Source organism: Pelodiscus sinensis, chromosome 1 (genome assembly GCF_049634645.1).
Source record: "Pelodiscus sinensis isolate JC-2024 chromosome 1, ASM4963464v1, whole genome shotgun sequence".
Taxonomy (NCBI): Eukaryota; Metazoa; Chordata; order Testudines; family Trionychidae; genus Pelodiscus; species Pelodiscus sinensis.
In genome coordinates, this window is record NC_134711.1 from 115,963,720 (window position 1) to 115,982,692 (window position 18,973).

Here is an 18,973-nt window from a genome sequence, read left to right on the forward strand (position 1 = left end):
CAGCGCCCCGCCACCTTTCCTCTCTCACTGGGGCTCAGCTGAGCGGCACAGCGCCAGCACCACTCAGCTGCGTCGTGGCGGGGGAGCAAGCAGCAGCAAGCGGCCGTTTGGGGGCCGCGCTCCCCATGAATGGGGAGCGAGGACCCCAAACAGCTGCTTGTCACCCGGGGCCCAGCTGAGCAGCGCTTCTGCTGGGTCTAGGGTTGCCAGGTGTCCGGTTTTCTACCAGACAGTCCGGTATTTGCACCGTCTGTCGGGTAGAAAAACTCAGAAAATACCGGACATGTTGAATGTCTGGTATTTTGTGAATTCCCAGCTGGGTGCCGGAGGGAAGCCTGGCGGGGCGGGGGGGGAGGGAGAGAGACTGGGAGGCGGAGCGCTTTTGGCTTTGGGAGCCCTGTGATCGCACGCAAAAGCCGGGAGGGAGGGGTTGGGGTAGGGCGGGGGCCGGTACTCCCAGCCACACCCCTCCCGCCCGGCTTTTGCATGGGACCAGACGGTCCCAGTGCCAATTGTGGCCCGTCTTCCAGCTGGGAGCCTCTGCCCGGCTTCTGCTGGCAAGTAAAGGGCGTGTCTGCTGGGGGCGTGGCTGGAAGGACTCCGGCTGCGGCCAGTGGCTGCACCCCCCTCCCGCCAGCTTGGCTTCCCGCTCCCTCTTCCTGCCAGCCAGCCCCGTGGCCCCTGGATACCCCCCCGCCAGCCCTGCTTCTCACCCCCCTTCCTCTGGGCCCCCCCATCCTCCCCTCCAGCCCCACAGCCCCTGATCCCTCGCCAGCTCTGCTTCCTGCCCCCCTTCCAGCCGGTCCTTCCCTCCCCCCGCGGACAAGTGTGTCCGGTTTTTTAGCGGGGTCTACCTGGCAACCTTAGCCGGGGCCCAGCTGAGCGGCAGGGGAGCAAGCGGCGGGGGAGCAAGCGGTGGCAAGGGGCCATTTGGGGGCCGCACTCCCTGGGGCCCAGCCGAGCAGCGCTCGGCAGAGCCACCACGGAGGGAGGGGATGGAGGGGTGGGGCGCTATATATATGATAGTTACAAATTCATGTAAACTTCATTTATCAGTGTATGAATTAACCCTGCTGTCCCTGCTGTGAAGATGCACAAGGTATTTTGCAGACCTTTCTGCTGTAGAAGGGAACTTTTCCCTTGCTACTAAACAGAGCCCATAAAGTAGGTGTAAATCGATGCTTAAGAATGTCAGATAATTCAAACTATCAAAAGCCTGAATGCCTCAGCATGTGTGCACATACACACACAAATCAATAACAGTACACGTTGTTTAGTTATTTTTACAGTTTAAAAGGTCATTAATATTGTAAGTTAAATAATGGAAGCACATTTCTGGCATTGCTCTAGCTTGCAGTCATTCAGTGGAATAATGATGAACAAGCAGCTGTTGCAACAGCAGGAAGCACCTGGCTTTTTCTCAGCTGTGTCCTTGTATTAAGAGTTCTTACACTGTAGGCATATTACTTTCAGTTCACAGGGTGGCAGCTCATGGAATACAAGAAGTCTTTGCAAATCTCTAGCTAGCAGCACACTATCTGTTGGATTTGTACAACTAGCATGCATTGGCCACCCTTTTTCCTGTAATTCCACTCCCAGCCATAAAAATCATCATTCTTTCATTGTTTATCATTGAAGTGTTCCCATGACAACACTTTGCCAGAGCTATTTTTGCAACTACACATACATATATTCAAGGGAGAATCATTCCCACAAATGCATAGCAAACCATTGTACTGAAATATTCACTTGGCAGTAGAATAGAAGAAAAGAGTCTTTTCCAGAGCTGGACACAGCTGCTCATCAGTAGGCAAGAAGAAGGAAAATCGATTAAAAAAATGATAATTAAGGAAAAAATCAGTGAAGAGGTGAATAAGCGCCCTTTATTTGTGGAGATTAGGTTGGGTCTACATTAGCATATTTTCTCCAGAATTCTCACCTTTGGTGCAGCTCAATTGGCAGTAGCAATGGTGGGATTGCACATATAGGTGGTGCTCTGATGTTTTATTCCCTGTGCCATCTCTGCTCAAAAATGGGGGCCTGGCCACAGTGAAACTCCCACTGGAAGAGCTACACCTGCAGTGGTGCATATTTGCAGGAAAATGTGACGTGTGCATGATGAGTCTGGCTGCAGTGAGACCTGGAGAATGTCGTATTGGTTGAAGAATGTAGTAGTGGAGGGTAAACTGAGTGGTGTTGACTCTCCGTCTTGAAAGCAGAAAAAAGGAAATGACGAGAGCAAATCGGCATTGAATGGTGTTTATAAAGGAAGTGCAGGGGGAAAAAACTGAAGTTGCTTGGTCCCCGTGAAATATTTTCAGTGCAAAAACTTCCTGGAGGTATGGCTCTGTCTGGATTCTGCAGAACTTGGCACAATACCCTCTTGGGGGGCATTCTGGAGACCACAGATGGATCCAAACTGGTCGTGGCTGTCCATGTTTGGGTAGGGTGAGGAGGCAGTCAGATTAGTACACCCATGCACTGAGACCCCTCACAGCACAGCCCGGGCCCATAGCCCAGTGGATGTGTGCCTGGGGCTTTTGCTTAGGCCGTGGCCGGCTTGGGGAAGGGGCCGAAGCCCCTTGCTGCTCCTTTGGGAAGACAGATCCGGCCTGGCCGCAACCAGCCCTTGTCCCGCGCTTTTAGCGGCTGCGCTCCCTAGCGGCGACAAGGGTGAGCCGCGTTGCCTTGGCGCTGATGCAATCGGACCCCTCCAGCCGCCGCCGCCGCCGCAGGGAGAAGACTCTCGGCTCCTTCTGCTCCGTGCGGCGACGTGTCCCAGCAGCCAGGCGCTGCATTGAGCAGAGCCTGGTCGCCCACCGAAGGGAGCGGGGGCCGCGCCTGGGGGAAGCTCTCCCTGCCTCGTTTGCAAGCCACTGCTAACGGGACCAGCATGATGAAGGTGAGCGGAGCCAGCGCGCTGCTACCCCGTGTCTCGCCGGGCGCCCATCCGTTGCGGGATGCGGCGTGGCCAGCAAGCAGCCACGTTGTTGAGCGGATTGGGCTTTGGTGCTTCGCCAGGGAGGCTCTGTCCTCGCGGGCTTGATTGTTTCTGGTCCAGAGGCAAGATGTGCGCGACTCTCGTCTCCTTTGTATTGCTGAGCTGCAGGCAGCATTGGAGAAAATACAGAAGGGTGGGGGGGAAGAGAAATCTTTTCAATCTGGCACGGTGCAAGGGAGAACGGCGTGTTACCGGCGCGGCTTTATTTCTAAGATGGGGCTCTTAAAAAGGGATAAGTGCAGCAGAGGGGAAAAACCTGCGAAGGGTCCGGTCTGCTGACAGGCAAAGTGGAGTTTAAGTGTCCGGGCGCTTTGCAGTCGTGCTAGAGCTGGATCGGGGAGCCGGGCAGCCGGGTACAGTGATGGCCCTAGTGGCAGTCGCTGGCTGCAGCCCGAGTGAATGGAAACTATCGTATTTCCGCGTATCAGAGGGGTAGCCGTGTTAGTCTGAATCTGCATAAACAACGAGAAGTCCTGGGGCACCTTACAGACTAACAGATGTATTGGAGCGTAAGCTTTGGTGGGCAAAGACCCACTTCGTCAGATGCATGTGATGAAGTGGGTCTTTGCCACAAAAGCTTCTGCTCTAATAAATCTGTTAGTCACTCTATAAGGTGCCCCAGGACTTCTGGTTGTTTATCGTATTTATGGGTTAAATTAAACATGAGATGTGGCGGGTTTTGGAAGTCAGCCTTTTAGTGGCGCAGTTCTGTCTCTGCATCCTTTAGAGTATCAGAGGGGTGGCCGTGTTAGTCTGAATCTGCATGAACAACAAGAAGTCCTGTGGCATCTTCTAGACTTATCTGACAAAGTGGGTCTTTGCCTACGAAAGCTTATACTCCAATAAATCTGTTAGTTTGTAAGGTGCCACAGGACTTCTAGTTGTTTATGAGTCCTTTAGGCTACATCTACATTGGCAGCTTCTTGCGGAAGAACAGCTGTTCTTCCGCAAAATCTTGCCGGCTGTCTACACTGCACGAGCGTTCTTCCAGAAGTAAATTTACAGTATAGCGTTCTAAAACAGGGCTTCTTCCGGAAGAGTTATTCCTCTCCCCACAAGGAATAAGCCCTCTTGAGCAAGAGCTCCTCCAAAAGAGGGCAGTGTAGACAGGCAACATGAATTTCTTGCACAAGAAGCCCCCATGGTTAAAATGGGCATCAGAGCTTTCTTGTGGAAGATAAGGTCTACACTGCCATGGATGCTCTTGCGCAAAAGCACATCTCTTGCACAAAAGCACATGGCAGTGTAGACGCTCTCTTGTGGAAGAGTTTTTGCACAAGAACTCTTCCGCAAAAGAGTTCTTGTGCAAGAAGCTGCCAGTGTAGACGTAGCCTTAAAGTTTAGTGATAGAAATGTAGCCGTGTTAGTCTGGGGTAGCTGAAGCAAAATGCAGGACAATGTAGCACTTTAAAGACTAACAAGATGGTTTATTAGATGATGAGCTTTCCATCATCGTGGGTCTGGCCCACGAAAGCTCATCATCTAATAAACCATCTTGTTAGTCTTTAAAGTGCTACATTGTCCTGCATTTTGCCTTGAAGTTTCACATTCTTCGGCTGTTCCCTGGGAATGTGGGGAGAGACGCCTTGTTCCTCCAAATAGGCTGCCCAGAGGTGCTGTCGCTGCTTTTGTAACTTTTCAGCTACATGGTGAACCGCCACAGCTGTACACACTGCAGGGAGGTGGGAAGGCCTGGGGTCTTGAAGAAGGTTCTGTACAAAGTTGGCTTTGAAATAACATGTCGCGTGGCCTGAATTTGCACCTGAGCTGGTGCATAGAATAGTTACTCCATGTAAATGACCCCGGGAGGTGAGAGGAGAGCTTCTTCCACCCAGGGGCGGAAGGGGAAACAAAAGTGAGCTTCACTCCTGCTGCTCTTCCCTGCTGATTGCTGAGTTGCCCTTTTCTCACCCTTGTTATCTTTGTCTACCTGGAAGATTTTCTGAAATTCCTTTGCTGTTGCCATGGCAATGGTGCAGCTGCACAGATGTCAATAATGATAGCAAACCTCACTTGTGTACCATTTACATGAGCATTCCCACAAATACTAGCATCAGTGGAGATGAGACAGGACTAGACTAGTGGTGGGAGAAGTTCTGAAAATGCTCCTGGTAGGCCAGTTAGCCCTGGTCTACACTAGGGGGTTATTTGGAAATAACCCCACCCTCCTTATTTTGAATTAATAAGAAGCAGAGTATCCACACTACCAAGCCCATTATTTAAAAATAACAAGCTGGTTATTTCAAAATCTGTACTCCCGCTTTCCTTCGGGGAATAACACTTATTTTGAAATAGTTATTTCAAAATAGTATTAGTATGGATGCTCTGCTGCTGCTATTTTGAAATAACTACTCCTGAGAGTCATTCAGAGTAATTACTCACTGGTGTTTCTTGGGACTCCAAATCAAGATAGTTTGTCCACAATAACAGAGCGTGCCTCAGCCTGATTTCTAGGCTTGTGCCACAGTGGGGACATGTTATTTTGATTTTGTTATTTTGGGAGTTATTTCGATTTTAGTTATTTCAAAACAATTTCCTAGTGTAAACATGCCCTCAGTGTCTTCTCTAGTTTAGCACCTTGTGAACTGGGATGGAGATATGATCTTTCATTGCCACTGCTCTTGCCGTACCTGCCACATGACTGATGAAAGCAGCGTACTCAACTTCCTGGACCTTTCCCCAGCACTTTAAACACGCATGTACCAAAAAGGAAGGGAGTAAAATCTGATTCATGACACTGACTGCTTACTACAAGCAGTGAGCTTGTCAATGAAATTACCATATTTCTCATCAAAAGGATTGCACTGCTGGACTGAACAAACATACCACAAGGCAGCAGTGTAATGGTTCTAAGACAGGAGATCTGGGTTGTACACTAGCCTGCAGTGTAACTTTGGGAAGGTCACTTCACTTGCCTTTGTTTTTCTTTTGGCCCTTCATTTGTTTTGGCCATGTAGACTGTACAGTATATGGTGTTTTAAAGAGAGTGACTATCATGGTGTTTGGACAGTCATAGTGCCCACCACAATGCGATCTCAATCACAGTGTGGGCATATAGGCATAACTGTGGTATAACTAAAACTTTGAAGATATCAGTCAGCAGTGTTATCATTGCCCTTCCCTGTCCCTTAAGTTTTCCATCTTCACTATTTTCTGCTTTAAATCCCTGCTATTTCAATAAAGACATTCTCCCTCAATCCCTTTCCAATCCCCTTCCGGTCTCTGAACCCCGTGTACAAAAATACTGTGTAAGGAGTGAATTCACCTTTCATGTCTCTAGTTCTGCATTGTTCCCCGTGGCAACTGATTTCAGCTGACAGGTCTAGCGCTCATATCCTCTTGTGATGGTGTGGGTGGTCTGATTTCCTGGCACTGAGGCTGACAGCTGAAATCAGTGTTATCAAGTCACAGAAGACAGAAGGAGCCAAAAAAAGACATTAGCATTCAGTAGCTTATATTTTTCTAAACCACGAATGGGCCCTGTTCATGCCTGGTATATTTCCATGATATTCTCCTGGAGTTGAACCAAGAATAAAAATATCCTTAGAATTTATAAATTTATCCTTAGAAGTACAGTGGTCAGTAAATACTGAGAGATTGTCAGGAGAGGAGAGACATCACATTTTATTAATGTCAGGAGCATTCAGCCTAGACAGTCTATTCAGGGTTTTTGAAACAATGAATTCACATTAGGCAGATTAAAGATTCAGTGTAGTGTTCCCATTCTAATAAAATGACATAATGACAGTATCTGTGAATAACTGTGGCTACATAAATAAAAACACTATGATCACTACAGGAGGCCCCCGACTTGCGACTGCCTGAGTTCCGATCCCCCGCACTTACAGCCATTTTGTAAGTGTGGAAGGGGCCAGAAACCTCCGACTTATCTCCTCGGCCTGCATTTCTGACGGCTCACGGCGCCTATTATAAATGAGGGCTCGAGTTATGACACCCCCGACTTATGACACTTCCTGTGGAAGCAATCGTGTCACAGGTTGGGGGCCTCCTGTATTAGGCATCAAACCTTTTAAAAAAAAGCAGGGTCTGTTTGCTGTGAGAAAATAGTGCACTTAAGATACGCAACTTCAGCTATGTGAATACTGTAGCTGGAATTGACATACCGTTGTTCAAATTTCCATGCTGTCCCCACTGTGAGATGCCTCCTGTTGATTTTCCTTACTCACTCCTAGGCTGTGTCCAGACTCAGGGGTTTTTTCGAAAAAAGTAGCCTTTTTTCGAAAAAACTTCACCTGCGTCTAGACTGCAGCTGCGTTCTTTAGAAATTAAATCGAAAGAATGCGGCTTTTCTTTCGACGGTGGTAAACCTAATTCCACGAGGAAGAACGCCTTCTTTCGAAAGTGCTCTTCCGAAATAAGGCGTTCTTGAAAGCAAACAGGCTTTTTAGAAAGAGAGCATCCAGACTCACTGGGTGCTTTCTTTCGAAAAAGCGGCTTGCTTTTTCGAAATTCCGCGTGCAGTCTAGACGCTCTCTTTCGAAAGAGGCTCTTTCGAAAGATACTTTCGAAAGAGCCTCTTTCGAAAGAGGCTTGCAGTCTAGACATAGCCCTAGTGACCAGGTGGAATATTGAGTAAATGGGGGCACAATCAGTGGTAAATTTAGTGGGTCCTTACCAAGGATGTTAAAAAGCATTTATTTGGCTAATCGTATAGTGGATGCAGTTTGTCTAGTCAAAGGCTTGAGGGCCAGAAAAGCCCTGTTCAGGGTTCTATTCTGGAACAAAGTGTGGCTACTGACTGAGCAGCCTGGTGTCTGTATGTGGAGATTGAGCTCATGACTTCAGCACGGAAACCCTGAACTCCCATGATAGCAGGAGCACATGTTAAGGATATATATTGCCAAAACTTGTCGTATTGACAGCCATTCTCTTACCTTGATAACCTTATGAGAGGAATACAGGGGTGTGTAGATCCACTTTCCTGGCAAAAAGTTCGGTTGCTTTATAGCTTATCCATTAAAGAATCAGGTTATTACCTCATAAAACAGAGCACCTGTCCTTTTAGGCCTGTGTTATATTAGAGGCGAGATTAACTCTGGTCCATTAGGAATCTAGCAAACATTTCCATTTGTTATGGACAGTGAAAATCCAATTTGCTTATCTAATAATACAGCGATTCCTTCTCTTGTGCACATCATAAGATCCAAATGAAATAACATGAAGTTCCAGTTAAAACTGTAGTTAACCATAATCAAAAGCTTTAATCCATCTGTCTTCCAAGACACACCCATCTTGGCACATGGTTTATTATTGTTTTACTGACCAAAGTCACAATAACCCTGCAATAGAGTTTTTTTTTAATAGAGTTATTCGTTTACTTAACTTCCTTTTTGAAATTCACTGTGTCTGCCAAGTTAAATTTTTAGACATGTATAAAATAGATTAAAAGAACTGTATAGTGTGATTACTTATCTGCATGCATAGTTAATACTGGTACAGTTTACCTACTTGAGTGTTTTTGGAATTTAACAAAAATGCTGATGCTAATTGCAAGATTTGGTTGATGCTTCTTATGCCAGAAGTGGTCAGAATGGGAGAAGCCAATACAGAGGTAGCAGAGTCTGCTGCTGATTCAGCCTTAAGGTCAATAACTCCATGAGAGTTCAGCAGTGCAGGATCAGTGCCTTTGTGTTCTCTTGCTTCTACCCAAAAACCCAGTCCTCAGGATGTCCCTCACCTTCCCACGTGAGACTAGCACCAACATTTCTCCTTTTGAGCCATAAGCTTAACGCTTTCACATTTTGTGTTATGTAAGTCCAAGAAATTGCTCTTAATATTATTTCACTTCAGTTGCTCGTAGCAGCTTTGATTACTACACTCATTCTGAAGCTGGGAAGATGGGCAGCCTTCCAGAGTGCAGAAGTACACAGTATCCCTGGAGCTTGAAAACAGCCCCAGAAGAATAGCTATAGGTCCAAGCTTTCTTTTTCTGAGCCTTCGTCTTGCACACAATAGTAAAGATTGGTGTTCGCTTGGGCAGAGGTTCTGTTGTATTCAAACTGCTGATCTGCAAGGAGCTCTTCCTCCTGGTTGTCCTTAAGACAGTGGTCAACAGCCAGTAGATGGAGATCTACCGGTAGATCTTGGAGCCTGTGACAAGTGATCCTGACTGGTTTGGCCAAGAGGCTATCAAGTGCAGCACTTCAGCTGCCTTTTCCCCTACTCTACTGTGCATCTCCTGTTGTTTGCCTTGGAGCTGCCCTCCACCCCCGGAGCCTCCTGCTTGCTGTGCAGAGCAGGGAAGGGAAAAGAGGGGGTGCTGATGTCAGAGTGTCCCCTCTCCCACCTTGTATTCTATTTCCACAGAAAGGGGTGGGGGCACATCAGGGCTTGGAGGATGGAGGAAGTTTGCTGGCTGCTTTTCAGGGTGGTGCAGTGCCAGGGCAGGGCATTTTATAAGGGCTCTCATTTTGTAAGGGCTCTTCTGAAAGAGGAGGTTTTTCCGAAATTTGGTCCAGCGTAGACAGGCCAAATTTCTAGTTCTAGTTCGAACTAGCGGGATAATGTAGGCATACTGCACTTGCAAATGAAGCCCGGGTTTTGAATTTCCCGGGCTTCATTTGCATAAGCGGGGCTCCGCCATTTTTAAATCCCCGCTTGTTCGAACCCTGTGCCGCGCGGCTACACGCGGCACGAACTAGGTAGTTCAAACTAGGCTTCCTAGTTCGAACTACCGTTACTCCTCGTGGAATCCTAGTAGCCGCGCGGCACAGGGTTCGAACAAGCGGGGATTTAAAAATGGCGGAGCCCCGCTTATGCAAATGGAGCCCGGGAAATTCAACTCCCAGGCTTCATTTGCAAGTGCGGTATGCCTACATTACCCTCCTAGTTCGAACTAGGAGGGTAGTGTAGACATACCCTAACTGTTTCTCTGAAGACAGTGACTGATTATTTTCACTTCTGCAGTTCTCAGTGATTAGTTACGAAATGTATTAAACTGTGTAAGACTTCAGTCTTTCTGATATGTGGGAAATAAAATGGTGCAATGTTGCACTCTGTATTTAAGCTGTAGACAATCACTGATTTCTGTTGTGTCTTAAAATTCATTAAATTTATGCTAATAAATACTAAGTATAAAGGAAATAAGAGTCATATCATTGAAGAGTAGAAACTTGGATATATTATTTAAAATGATGAAATATCTATCATAGGGTTTATGAGGCTGCCCATAATTGTTTAGCATATGTACTTCAGTTATTTTCCCAAAGAAACACTGATTCTCATTGGCTAGTAACATGTTGATGGCAACTAACTACAGGTTGGACCTCCCTAGTCCAGCATGCTCAGGACCTGACTGGTCCTGAATGAGGGAGTTTGCCAGACCAAGGGAGGTCAATTCCATCCTTCCATCCTTCTGTAATTGCATTGTAGTCATTTAACTACTACAGTAGTAAGTGCCATTGAAAAGCCTGTAAAAGTATGGACACAGTTCCTCTTCACCTTGAACAAAAGCGGTAAAATAACTATAAGCATCAAAGGGATTATTCTGCCCTCCAAGATACAGGACACAATTCTGATAACTTAGCCAGAGGCTGGTATTTGTTCTGCTTTGTCCCTTCCAACTCAGGTAAACTTCTGGGTCTCTTGATCCATCTTTTGTTTTAGCAGTCCTGTTCACATTCACCATCCAAAAGCCACATAGGGTGTGTCTAGACTACATGGCTCCGTGAATGGACACCCATGTAGCAGTCAAGGATTCTTCATCCAGCCAAAGAAAGCATCCATACCCAGCCACTCCCTTTGAAAATAGCCTTTGTCTTTAACACAGAACATGTAATAGCCTAACACAGTAAATGTCTTTCTAATCAACTTATCAGCTTCATTTTATGACCATCTTTTCCTAATGGTATAATAAACTTTTTGGAATTAAGATGCAGGCCACTGAACAGGCAGCTCTGCTCAATCCAGAAAGTCAGGCTGGTTGTGTCTCCATGCACCAGTGGCATTTACAGCTCAGTAGTCAATTAGGTTGTCTGTACACGTTTCTAAGGCTGAATCCAGCTTCAGACCAGTGTGTGTTTGCCTCTTACCAGCCTGCAGTCACATGCACAGTCACGGAACATTTTGACTCTCTTAACATTGTTGGTGCCTGTTAGAGCCAGTGAGTTATTGTTTGACTAGCTGTGCTGGGAGTAGGAGCATGGCTTATAGGGTAAAAAGGAGTCTTCTTTGTCTACCAGAAGAATACCCGAGGTTTTGTTTTTAGTGGATGTCTGTGGTCTTATTCTCTATTGCCCTGTACCAGTGATCTTAAGAAAGTTGCCCTGCTGATTTGGAAGGAATTTGCATTCACTTTGCATTGTTATAACCGGCAACACAAGGTACAGGTCAATAGTAAGGCCAAAACTCCCACTGAAATTTGTAGTTCTGCTCAAGAAATCAGTGTTGATTGTTTAAAACTCAAAATAACTTATATTGTTGATTTTGTGATAGTGATTTAAAATCAGCAATCAGGAAACTCTGATTTAAATAATTTTAATTGCTCAGCATATGTACTTCAGTTATTTTCCCAAAGAAACACTGATTCTCATTGGCTAGTAACATGTTGATTGGTAACTAACTACAGATTGGACCTGACTGGTCCTGAATGAGGGAGTTTGCCAGACCGAGGGAGGTCAATTCGATCTTTCTACTGACAGTACTCTGGGCTCTCCCAGGATCCCTCACCAGACCTAGCAGAGTTCCCCTGTCCCCAGGACACTGCCTCCCAGCTCTGCAGCCAGTTCCTGCTGCTGCAGCTCTGCTGCCCTGCGGCCATCGGGCTTTGCTTCCAGAAGTGCTGGGCCTACCGCAGCTCCTATGCTCCAGGACCACCATGACTCTGTTGTCCCAGGGCCGGTGTGACACTGGGGCCCCACCACTGCCCCATCATGGCTCCAGGGCTCCACTGTGGCTACACGACTGTCGGGGCTCTGCAGCTGCCGGGGCTACTGCGGCCGACCCTGTGGCCACCCAGCTCTCTGGCCCAGGGTCTCTTTGGTCCAGCAACATGCTGGTTTTGCTAATTTGGAGGGTATACCATAGCTAGACATTTATGTAATTATGTTGCTTAATTTAGTAATTTATTCCAATTTTTAATATTTACAATCTTTATTATGTTACGATTGAATTGTTTGATAGATAATTTTTACTTATGTTTTGCATTGCATTCCTTTGGATGAAAATTGGAATTCAATTAAAATGAAAGAAAAGTACCTTGTATTCTGAATACAAAAATAAGTTTACAAAACCGTGGCAAACTGCATTGAAAATGAACAGTTTTATTAAACAAAGAAATTATCTGTAGTTATTAGGGATGTGATAGTGTGATGATGTGTTTATTTTTGTGTCATTTCGGCAAACAATGCGCTTGTTTAACAAACTAATTAATGCAAGAGCTGACAAACCAGTGAACAAAAGAGACACTTTGAGGCAATGGTAGAGGTGGAAGAATATCATTAGGAACTCTAGTGTCTCCATCTACCAATGAAAGATTGCTTCTTTCAGTGACAAAGGAAGCTGTTGATTAAAGTAAAAGGGTAAAGAGAGGAAATAACACTGAATGAGAAAACAAAAGTTTCATAGAGAAGAAAACAAAAGAACATTAGGGGAAATAGGCTTAGAAGATAAAGCTACAGCACAACACATTGGGAGATCACTTGGGAAGGAAGTTTCTGTATGGTGACAGGTTGTATCTCTCAAGACTTGGACTGTTGACAAAAAAACAGGAAGCAGAATGCTTTGCATTTAGAGGGATCCTCTCCATCCTGTGAGAGAAGGAAGTGGGGAGATTCAAGCTGTCCTTCACTTGGTGCCATCACTGGCATTATGTGGGGTTAGAACATTGGCCAGTCAGGATGGTAGCATTTTAGACCCACACCCATAGATGTACGTTTTGGACTGCATGTAATGCAAGGCAGCAGACAATCAGTCCCATCATCTGCCTAGTCTGTGATTGCATAACTCTTTAGTCATGTTCCCTTAGGGCTTGCTACAGTGCATAAAAATACTTTACATTTCTAAAACTTGCTTTCTCCCCTCTAGCTCTCCCAGTAGCCCAGCTTGTCAGACACATTCTTTTTGCATTTCAGGTGTAATTTCTCTTTTACCTGTTGTTATACCCCTTTTTATATAGATACTCTCCTTTACCTGTTGCCATCTTTTAGGTGTTTTTGCTATCCCAGCTTCTTACCACACTAAAAAGCCAACTTCAGAATGCCATTCAAGTGTTATGGCTAAAACATTTCATTTTCTGTAATTTGTTCCCTCTTTATCTATCTTTCCACTTGAAATAAGTATCTCCCCCACCAAAAAAACCTGTTACTGCTGGCTTTGACAACTCAACTTTAGCAACTTACTTATTTTGGCTGCAGTTGCCATTTGAAACCAGCTCAGTCTGCGTTTAAAGCTACAACATCAATATAATAAACTTAAAAAACAACAAATAGTCTGGTAGTACTTTATAGACTAACAAAACATGTAGATGGTATCACGCGCTTTCATGGGCACAGCCAATCATCTGAAGAAGTGGGTTGTGCCCATGAAAGCTCATGATACCATCTACACCAGTGGTCTCCAACGTGGTGCCTGCGCCATGGCGCCTGCTGGGGCATTTGTGCACCCGCTGAATGATCTGGGCCGGCCCCAGTGCACTGTGCACACGCGGTTCCGGTGCACTGTGCATGCGCGGTTCCGGTGCACTGCGCATGCGCGGTGCCGGCGCATGGCGCATAAGTGGCCCCTGTCCTCGGCACGCGACGCATGGCAGTGCCGGCCCCAGGTGCATGGCTCATGGGCGGTCCGCCCCCAGGCCCGGCAGCCCCGAAAAGTTGGGGACCACTGATCTACATCTTTTGTTAGTCTATAAAGTGCTACCAGACTATTTGTTGTTTTTTAAGTTTATCCTGGACAGACTAGCTTGGCTACCCCCTGAAGCTTATCAATATAATAGCAAGCTTTCTCGATAGTAGTACTTATCTATATAAACATAAAATTGGGACAGATTCAATGAACTGTCCCATCTGTAGTATATTTTCTACTTTTTTTGTCCAGGGTATTACAGGTGTTAGGCTTTGTTTAACCAAGAAAGATTGTACTGGTATAACTTGAATGAAGACCACTGGATGGACACTTGATTTAAGAGCAGAATATTTCTTTATCATTTCATCGATTGAAGGTAAACCAAAACAAGCCATTCTTAATCTACTATATATTTGAGAGAGTTTGTCTATCAGTCTGTACAAGAACTCCTAAACAGTAAGAACTAGGACCACCAAACAGGTCTACTACAGCTTCCCCTTATCATAACTAAAAGCAACACTGCAGGGCTGCATCCCCTGCTCGCTACACTCGCCAACCCCCCTCTTGGCCGGGGAAGGCCTGGGGCCGAGGCCACCCTGGCTCTTACCCCCAACGGCCACCAGGGAGGGTCTGCCCCCGGCTCTTTCTCAGCCTTCCACCACCCTCCAGATCTTTCTGGCCCCTTGCCGCTCCCCCCATTCTTTCTCTCTCCCCATCACATCCCAGCTCTTTCTTGCCCCTCCCCCAGCCTGTCCCATCTCTCACCCACAACCCACCATCGGGCAGGGCCGGGCTATGGTGTGCCAGCCCTGATTCTCCTCCTGATATAAGGGCTGGAGTCTCTAACCTCCACCTCCCTGAAGTGCAGGGAGGTTTGGCTGTGTAGATGCTAGTAAAGTTATTTAGAAATAACTTTTCTGTGTAGACACCCTATGAGATCTAGATCTGTCAAACTGGTACCTAACAGAGCCCAACCAACCCAAAACATTTCAAGGACCACTATGTGGTTTGATTTGAGTAGCAGGCTGCCAATCATTCCTTCTTGTTTCAATCTTCCAGGAAGAAAATGGGAAGAGAAGCATTTGTATAAAATATGGATGGGATGTATCCATTCTTTCAGTGCAGTGGGGGTCCAGTGTTACTCTTATAAGTTAGCTAGCTCAGCAAATATTTTCTTTGAATTACATTATGTTAACGAAACAAAAAAGTATGTGATTTCAGAGAATTAAACTGAATGCATCTGTCTCTGAATGAGTTTCCAGTCTAGAGACCCCTTGTAAATGTCATTATGAGCTAATGTGTTTTTTTCCCAGTTTATGTTATAAATAGTATTCTATGACTCAGCCTCACAGCAACATGCAAAATCTCTCTCCATCCAACACAATGTGTGGACTTTATAAACACAGCAATCACTATTATAATTTTCAGTGCAACTTTTTCTCTAGCTTCTCTTATTTTTATGTTGTGTGGCTGCCAAGTGATACTAGAATTTCCTGGAAAGCAGATAGATCTTTCTGTGTTGTTTGGTCTTTAATTAGTTAGATTTTTATGAATCACAGGGATTTTGTTTGACACTCTAGTGACACAGCATCAGAAGGATGACTTTTTGTCTTTAGCTTTTTCTACTGGTGCTCAGATAAAGAAAGGCTTAGTAACGTAAACATTTTCAGTCATGGGTGCAACTCTGTTTACTGTATAAACATGGAGCTCTGACCTGGTTGGCCTCTAAGCAGTACTACTGTATAAATGGAGGTGTATGAATGTAATTATAATGAAGTCATTGAGTCCCAGACCCCCCAAATATATTTAAGGATCTGAGATCAGGGCTAGAGCCACTAGATTACCTGAAATCACACAAAAGAGATGCTTAAAAAATAGAAGGTGGAATTCTTATCTTGATAAGGGAGATTAGAGCTTAAAATGTTTGCCTTTGGCTAGTAGGTGTCTGACAAATATAGAAAGGAAGGGCAAGTCATTTTCCAGGGGCAATTAGAGATGTAAGTGACTAGTCGACTATCTGATAAGCGTATATCCGATAAGTTTTTAAGTGGACTCCCTCCAGCACTGGCTCCTGAGAGGCAACAAGGTGGAGAGGAAGTGACTAGTTGAGTCACTAGTCGACTATCCGATAAGCATATACTAGTGATCTTGTGGTTCCCCTGTTTCCTTATCTCTCTTTGGTGTCCAGAGCCTATGGGTAAGGGTCACTGCCGTCTGGCTGGCCTCCACGTTGTTAGGTACAAGCTGTCCTTCAGCAGGTACCTGCAGCACACATCTTTCCTTTGCAGTGGTCAGCCTACACTGAGCTGGGCCTCCCCCTCTTATACTGGTGCTACACTTCGAGCATGTCCAGCAGCGATGGGGGGGGCATGGCTTCCTCAGTCCACACTGAGGCGTTAACCCCGGCAGTGCCAGAAAAGGGCATGCACCCCAGTCACACCCCATGTTAGTCAGAATCAAGTCTAATGTGACTGTTCTGATTATTTCTTCCAGTTTCTAAAACAGAAGGTTGTTTTTAATACATTTCAAGAACTTACTGGATGTGTTATGTTTTGCTGTGTCTGGATAGTTAAAATCTCCCCATTATTACCAGGTCTTGTGGTTTTGGATATTTCTGGTTTTTGTTCTAGAAATGTTGCATCCACCTTCACCTCTTGATTTGGTGTCTCATCTGTTGAGAGGCAGATGTCATACCTAGCACTATCATTCGTGCTCATGTGGATGAGCTACATGCAAGGCTGCTGAGGGCAGAGGGCAATTGCCCCGGGGCCCAGTGAAAGGGCCAAGGGCTCCCGGCCACCACTGCTCATTCGACAAGGATGGAGCCCCAGGCAGCATTTAAGGGCTGGCTGCGGGAGGCTAGCCCATAGTCTCATCCCTTCTGCCTGAGGCTCCACCGTACCAGGGTTGCAGAGAATGCACCCTCCTTCCTTAGGCAAGGGACAGTTTTGTCAGCTCATCTGGCTGCATGGGGTAGTGATTAGAGTGATGGATGAGCCTTAGCAACCTTTCTGTGATGTCTTGGTGGCCAGCTGAAGACAGGCAGTACACCTCCCAGGAGTTTGAGTCAGGGTGGTAATCTCCTCCTCTTGGGTTGAGTGCCCAGGAGCCTCCCAGATGTGGAAGGAGGTGGCTCCTGCTCAGCTATTAGGGTCTGTTCCTCTCCTCCTGTTGCCAGTTCAGCATAGTGGCTCTTGACTACAGTGGCCAAGGAGACTTGGATGCAGGAGTGAAACCCTGTGGTGCTGCACAAGGCAGCCACACATCAAATCATTCTTACAGAGCAGCCAGTTCTCTGTTCTTCTTTGGTGCTTCTTTAGCCATCCATGGTTGGCCTGTATCCTCGGTTCCAGGTGACCTCATGTATTTCCTGTCAATGAAGCCCTCATGGTCCCAGATGCTATGCAGATGAGTTGCATCTTCCTGCATCTCTCTTACCTGCTTTCTGAGGGACACCAGGAGCAGAAACGTCCCCGCCTCACTTCTGCAGGAACATGCAGATGCGGTCCCAGGAAATCAAAACTTAGATCTCGATAGAAGCCTCCGGGGTCAGATTGCTTGCCTGTCTGGCCAGGGCTAGTAGTGGGGTTGGTGATGTGCCATTTTTCTCCCATTATGAGATTTTTCTTGTAGAGTATCGGTAGTTGTCATTTAACTGATCTTAAATGAGTGTGTGACCCATAATTCCATGGCAAAGCTGCAGCGTGCTAGAGGAGAGGGAAGCAGAATAGAGAGAGGCAGTTATGGATGAGGAAAAGGGAGGTTATGGAGTTATTGGGGCCGATGAAGCTACAAGCTTCCTGAGCTCCATGGTGTTAGAGAAAAAACTGCCTCCCCCAGTAAAAAGTTTGGCCAGGCCGCTTTTGTTATAGTGGGCTGCAGTACTCCTTGGGAGAAACTGGCCGCACCCTTCCTCCATACCATTGCCTTTAGAAAAAGGGAAGGTGTGAAATGGGGACAATAGCCTCAGACTCTCCCACCTGTGTCACCTTGGCGTGAGAACTGCGGGGCTTACCTGGCTGCATGAAACCTGCTCAGTTTTGGCCCAATCCCTGGGACACAGACCCCCCACTTGGTGACCATTGGGCCATATATGGTAATATGCAAGCACGGGAAAGCGATGTGCAGATTTGGGGATAAATACCCATCGGCACAGTTCGCTCAAGGAGGTCTTCTCAACACACGAATCACCGTGCGTGTGCCTTCCCGTATACTTCAAAGAGCTGCCGGCTAGATCAACTGAGCAGCCACCTCCCCCGACTCTCGGGCGTAACCAAGGCCTTCGCAACCGAACCGATATCTTTGAAATGTTCCGTGTGCTGTGTAAGTTGGTATGTATGATTTGATTTTTCTTGTTGTATAAGCTTAGTGTTGTAGTTGTTTTGGGTAGTACATAGAGTTTGTAGTTATCACTGTTATTTAATTAGTGTAGCTGGATATTTTTAACAGAGACTATTCCCCTCGCCATTCCCATCCTTATATCTCTGACACGTTTAACTAGAAATCATAGAATAAATATAATAAATACTGTAAATTCATTATTAACACGGTCTATTAAAAATCTCAGAATAAATACTATAAATTCATCACTGTTATAAATATTTTTTATTTGATAAAACTGTCCACCTGGTTCTGTCCTTCCCCCCTTGGGTATGCATCATCGGACCTGTGATTCTCGCGACACATGGGGATGGTTTTGTTGAAGACTGTCCTCCATTAAGGGCTAACTGGAAAGCAGCACACCCCTGTCACTTGTGATCTAATCCACAAACAAACCACAGACCTAAAAAAGTGAAAGATCATCACTGTATTAGCCTCTCCACTTCTAAGCTCTCCTGCATCTTCTGTGCTTCAGTGACACACACTGTGCTGTTCTTCACTGTTCAGTGCTCTTTGCCTGAAGCACCTGGCACATTAGCTGCACTAAAATGATTAACCTGGTCCCGTACTTGGGCTCCTCTCCTGTGTCCATACAAATTAAATGGGCTAGCTAGACTGTACCTTATCCAACTCACATAGCTACAAGGGAGAAGGGTTGGGTCCTTCTATGCAGCTCAGAGCAAATTTGGATCAGAGGGTGTGTCTACACTGCAGAGAAAAGTCGGAAAAAGACATGCAAATTGCGAACTGCATTTTGTGTATCTTTTTCCGCTTTTCTTCCGAAAGAGGCTT

At 46.1% G+C, this 18,973-nt stretch overlaps 1 protein-coding gene across 1 annotated transcript in view; it reads left to right on the forward strand.

The window, feature by feature from the left end:
• The first annotated feature begins 2,188 nt into the window (after positions 1-2,188).
• Positions 2,189-18,973, forward strand: part of BCAT1 (branched chain amino acid transaminase 1) — a 99,638-nt gene continuing 82,853 nt past the window's right edge. Inside the window, exon 1 of the mRNA XM_006121274.3 lies at positions 2,189-2,902. Within this exon, the coding sequence (XP_006121336.2) occupies positions 2,894-2,902 (9 nt within the window). The 5' untranslated portion in view covers positions 2,189-2,893. The remainder of the gene's footprint in view (positions 2,903-18,973) is intronic.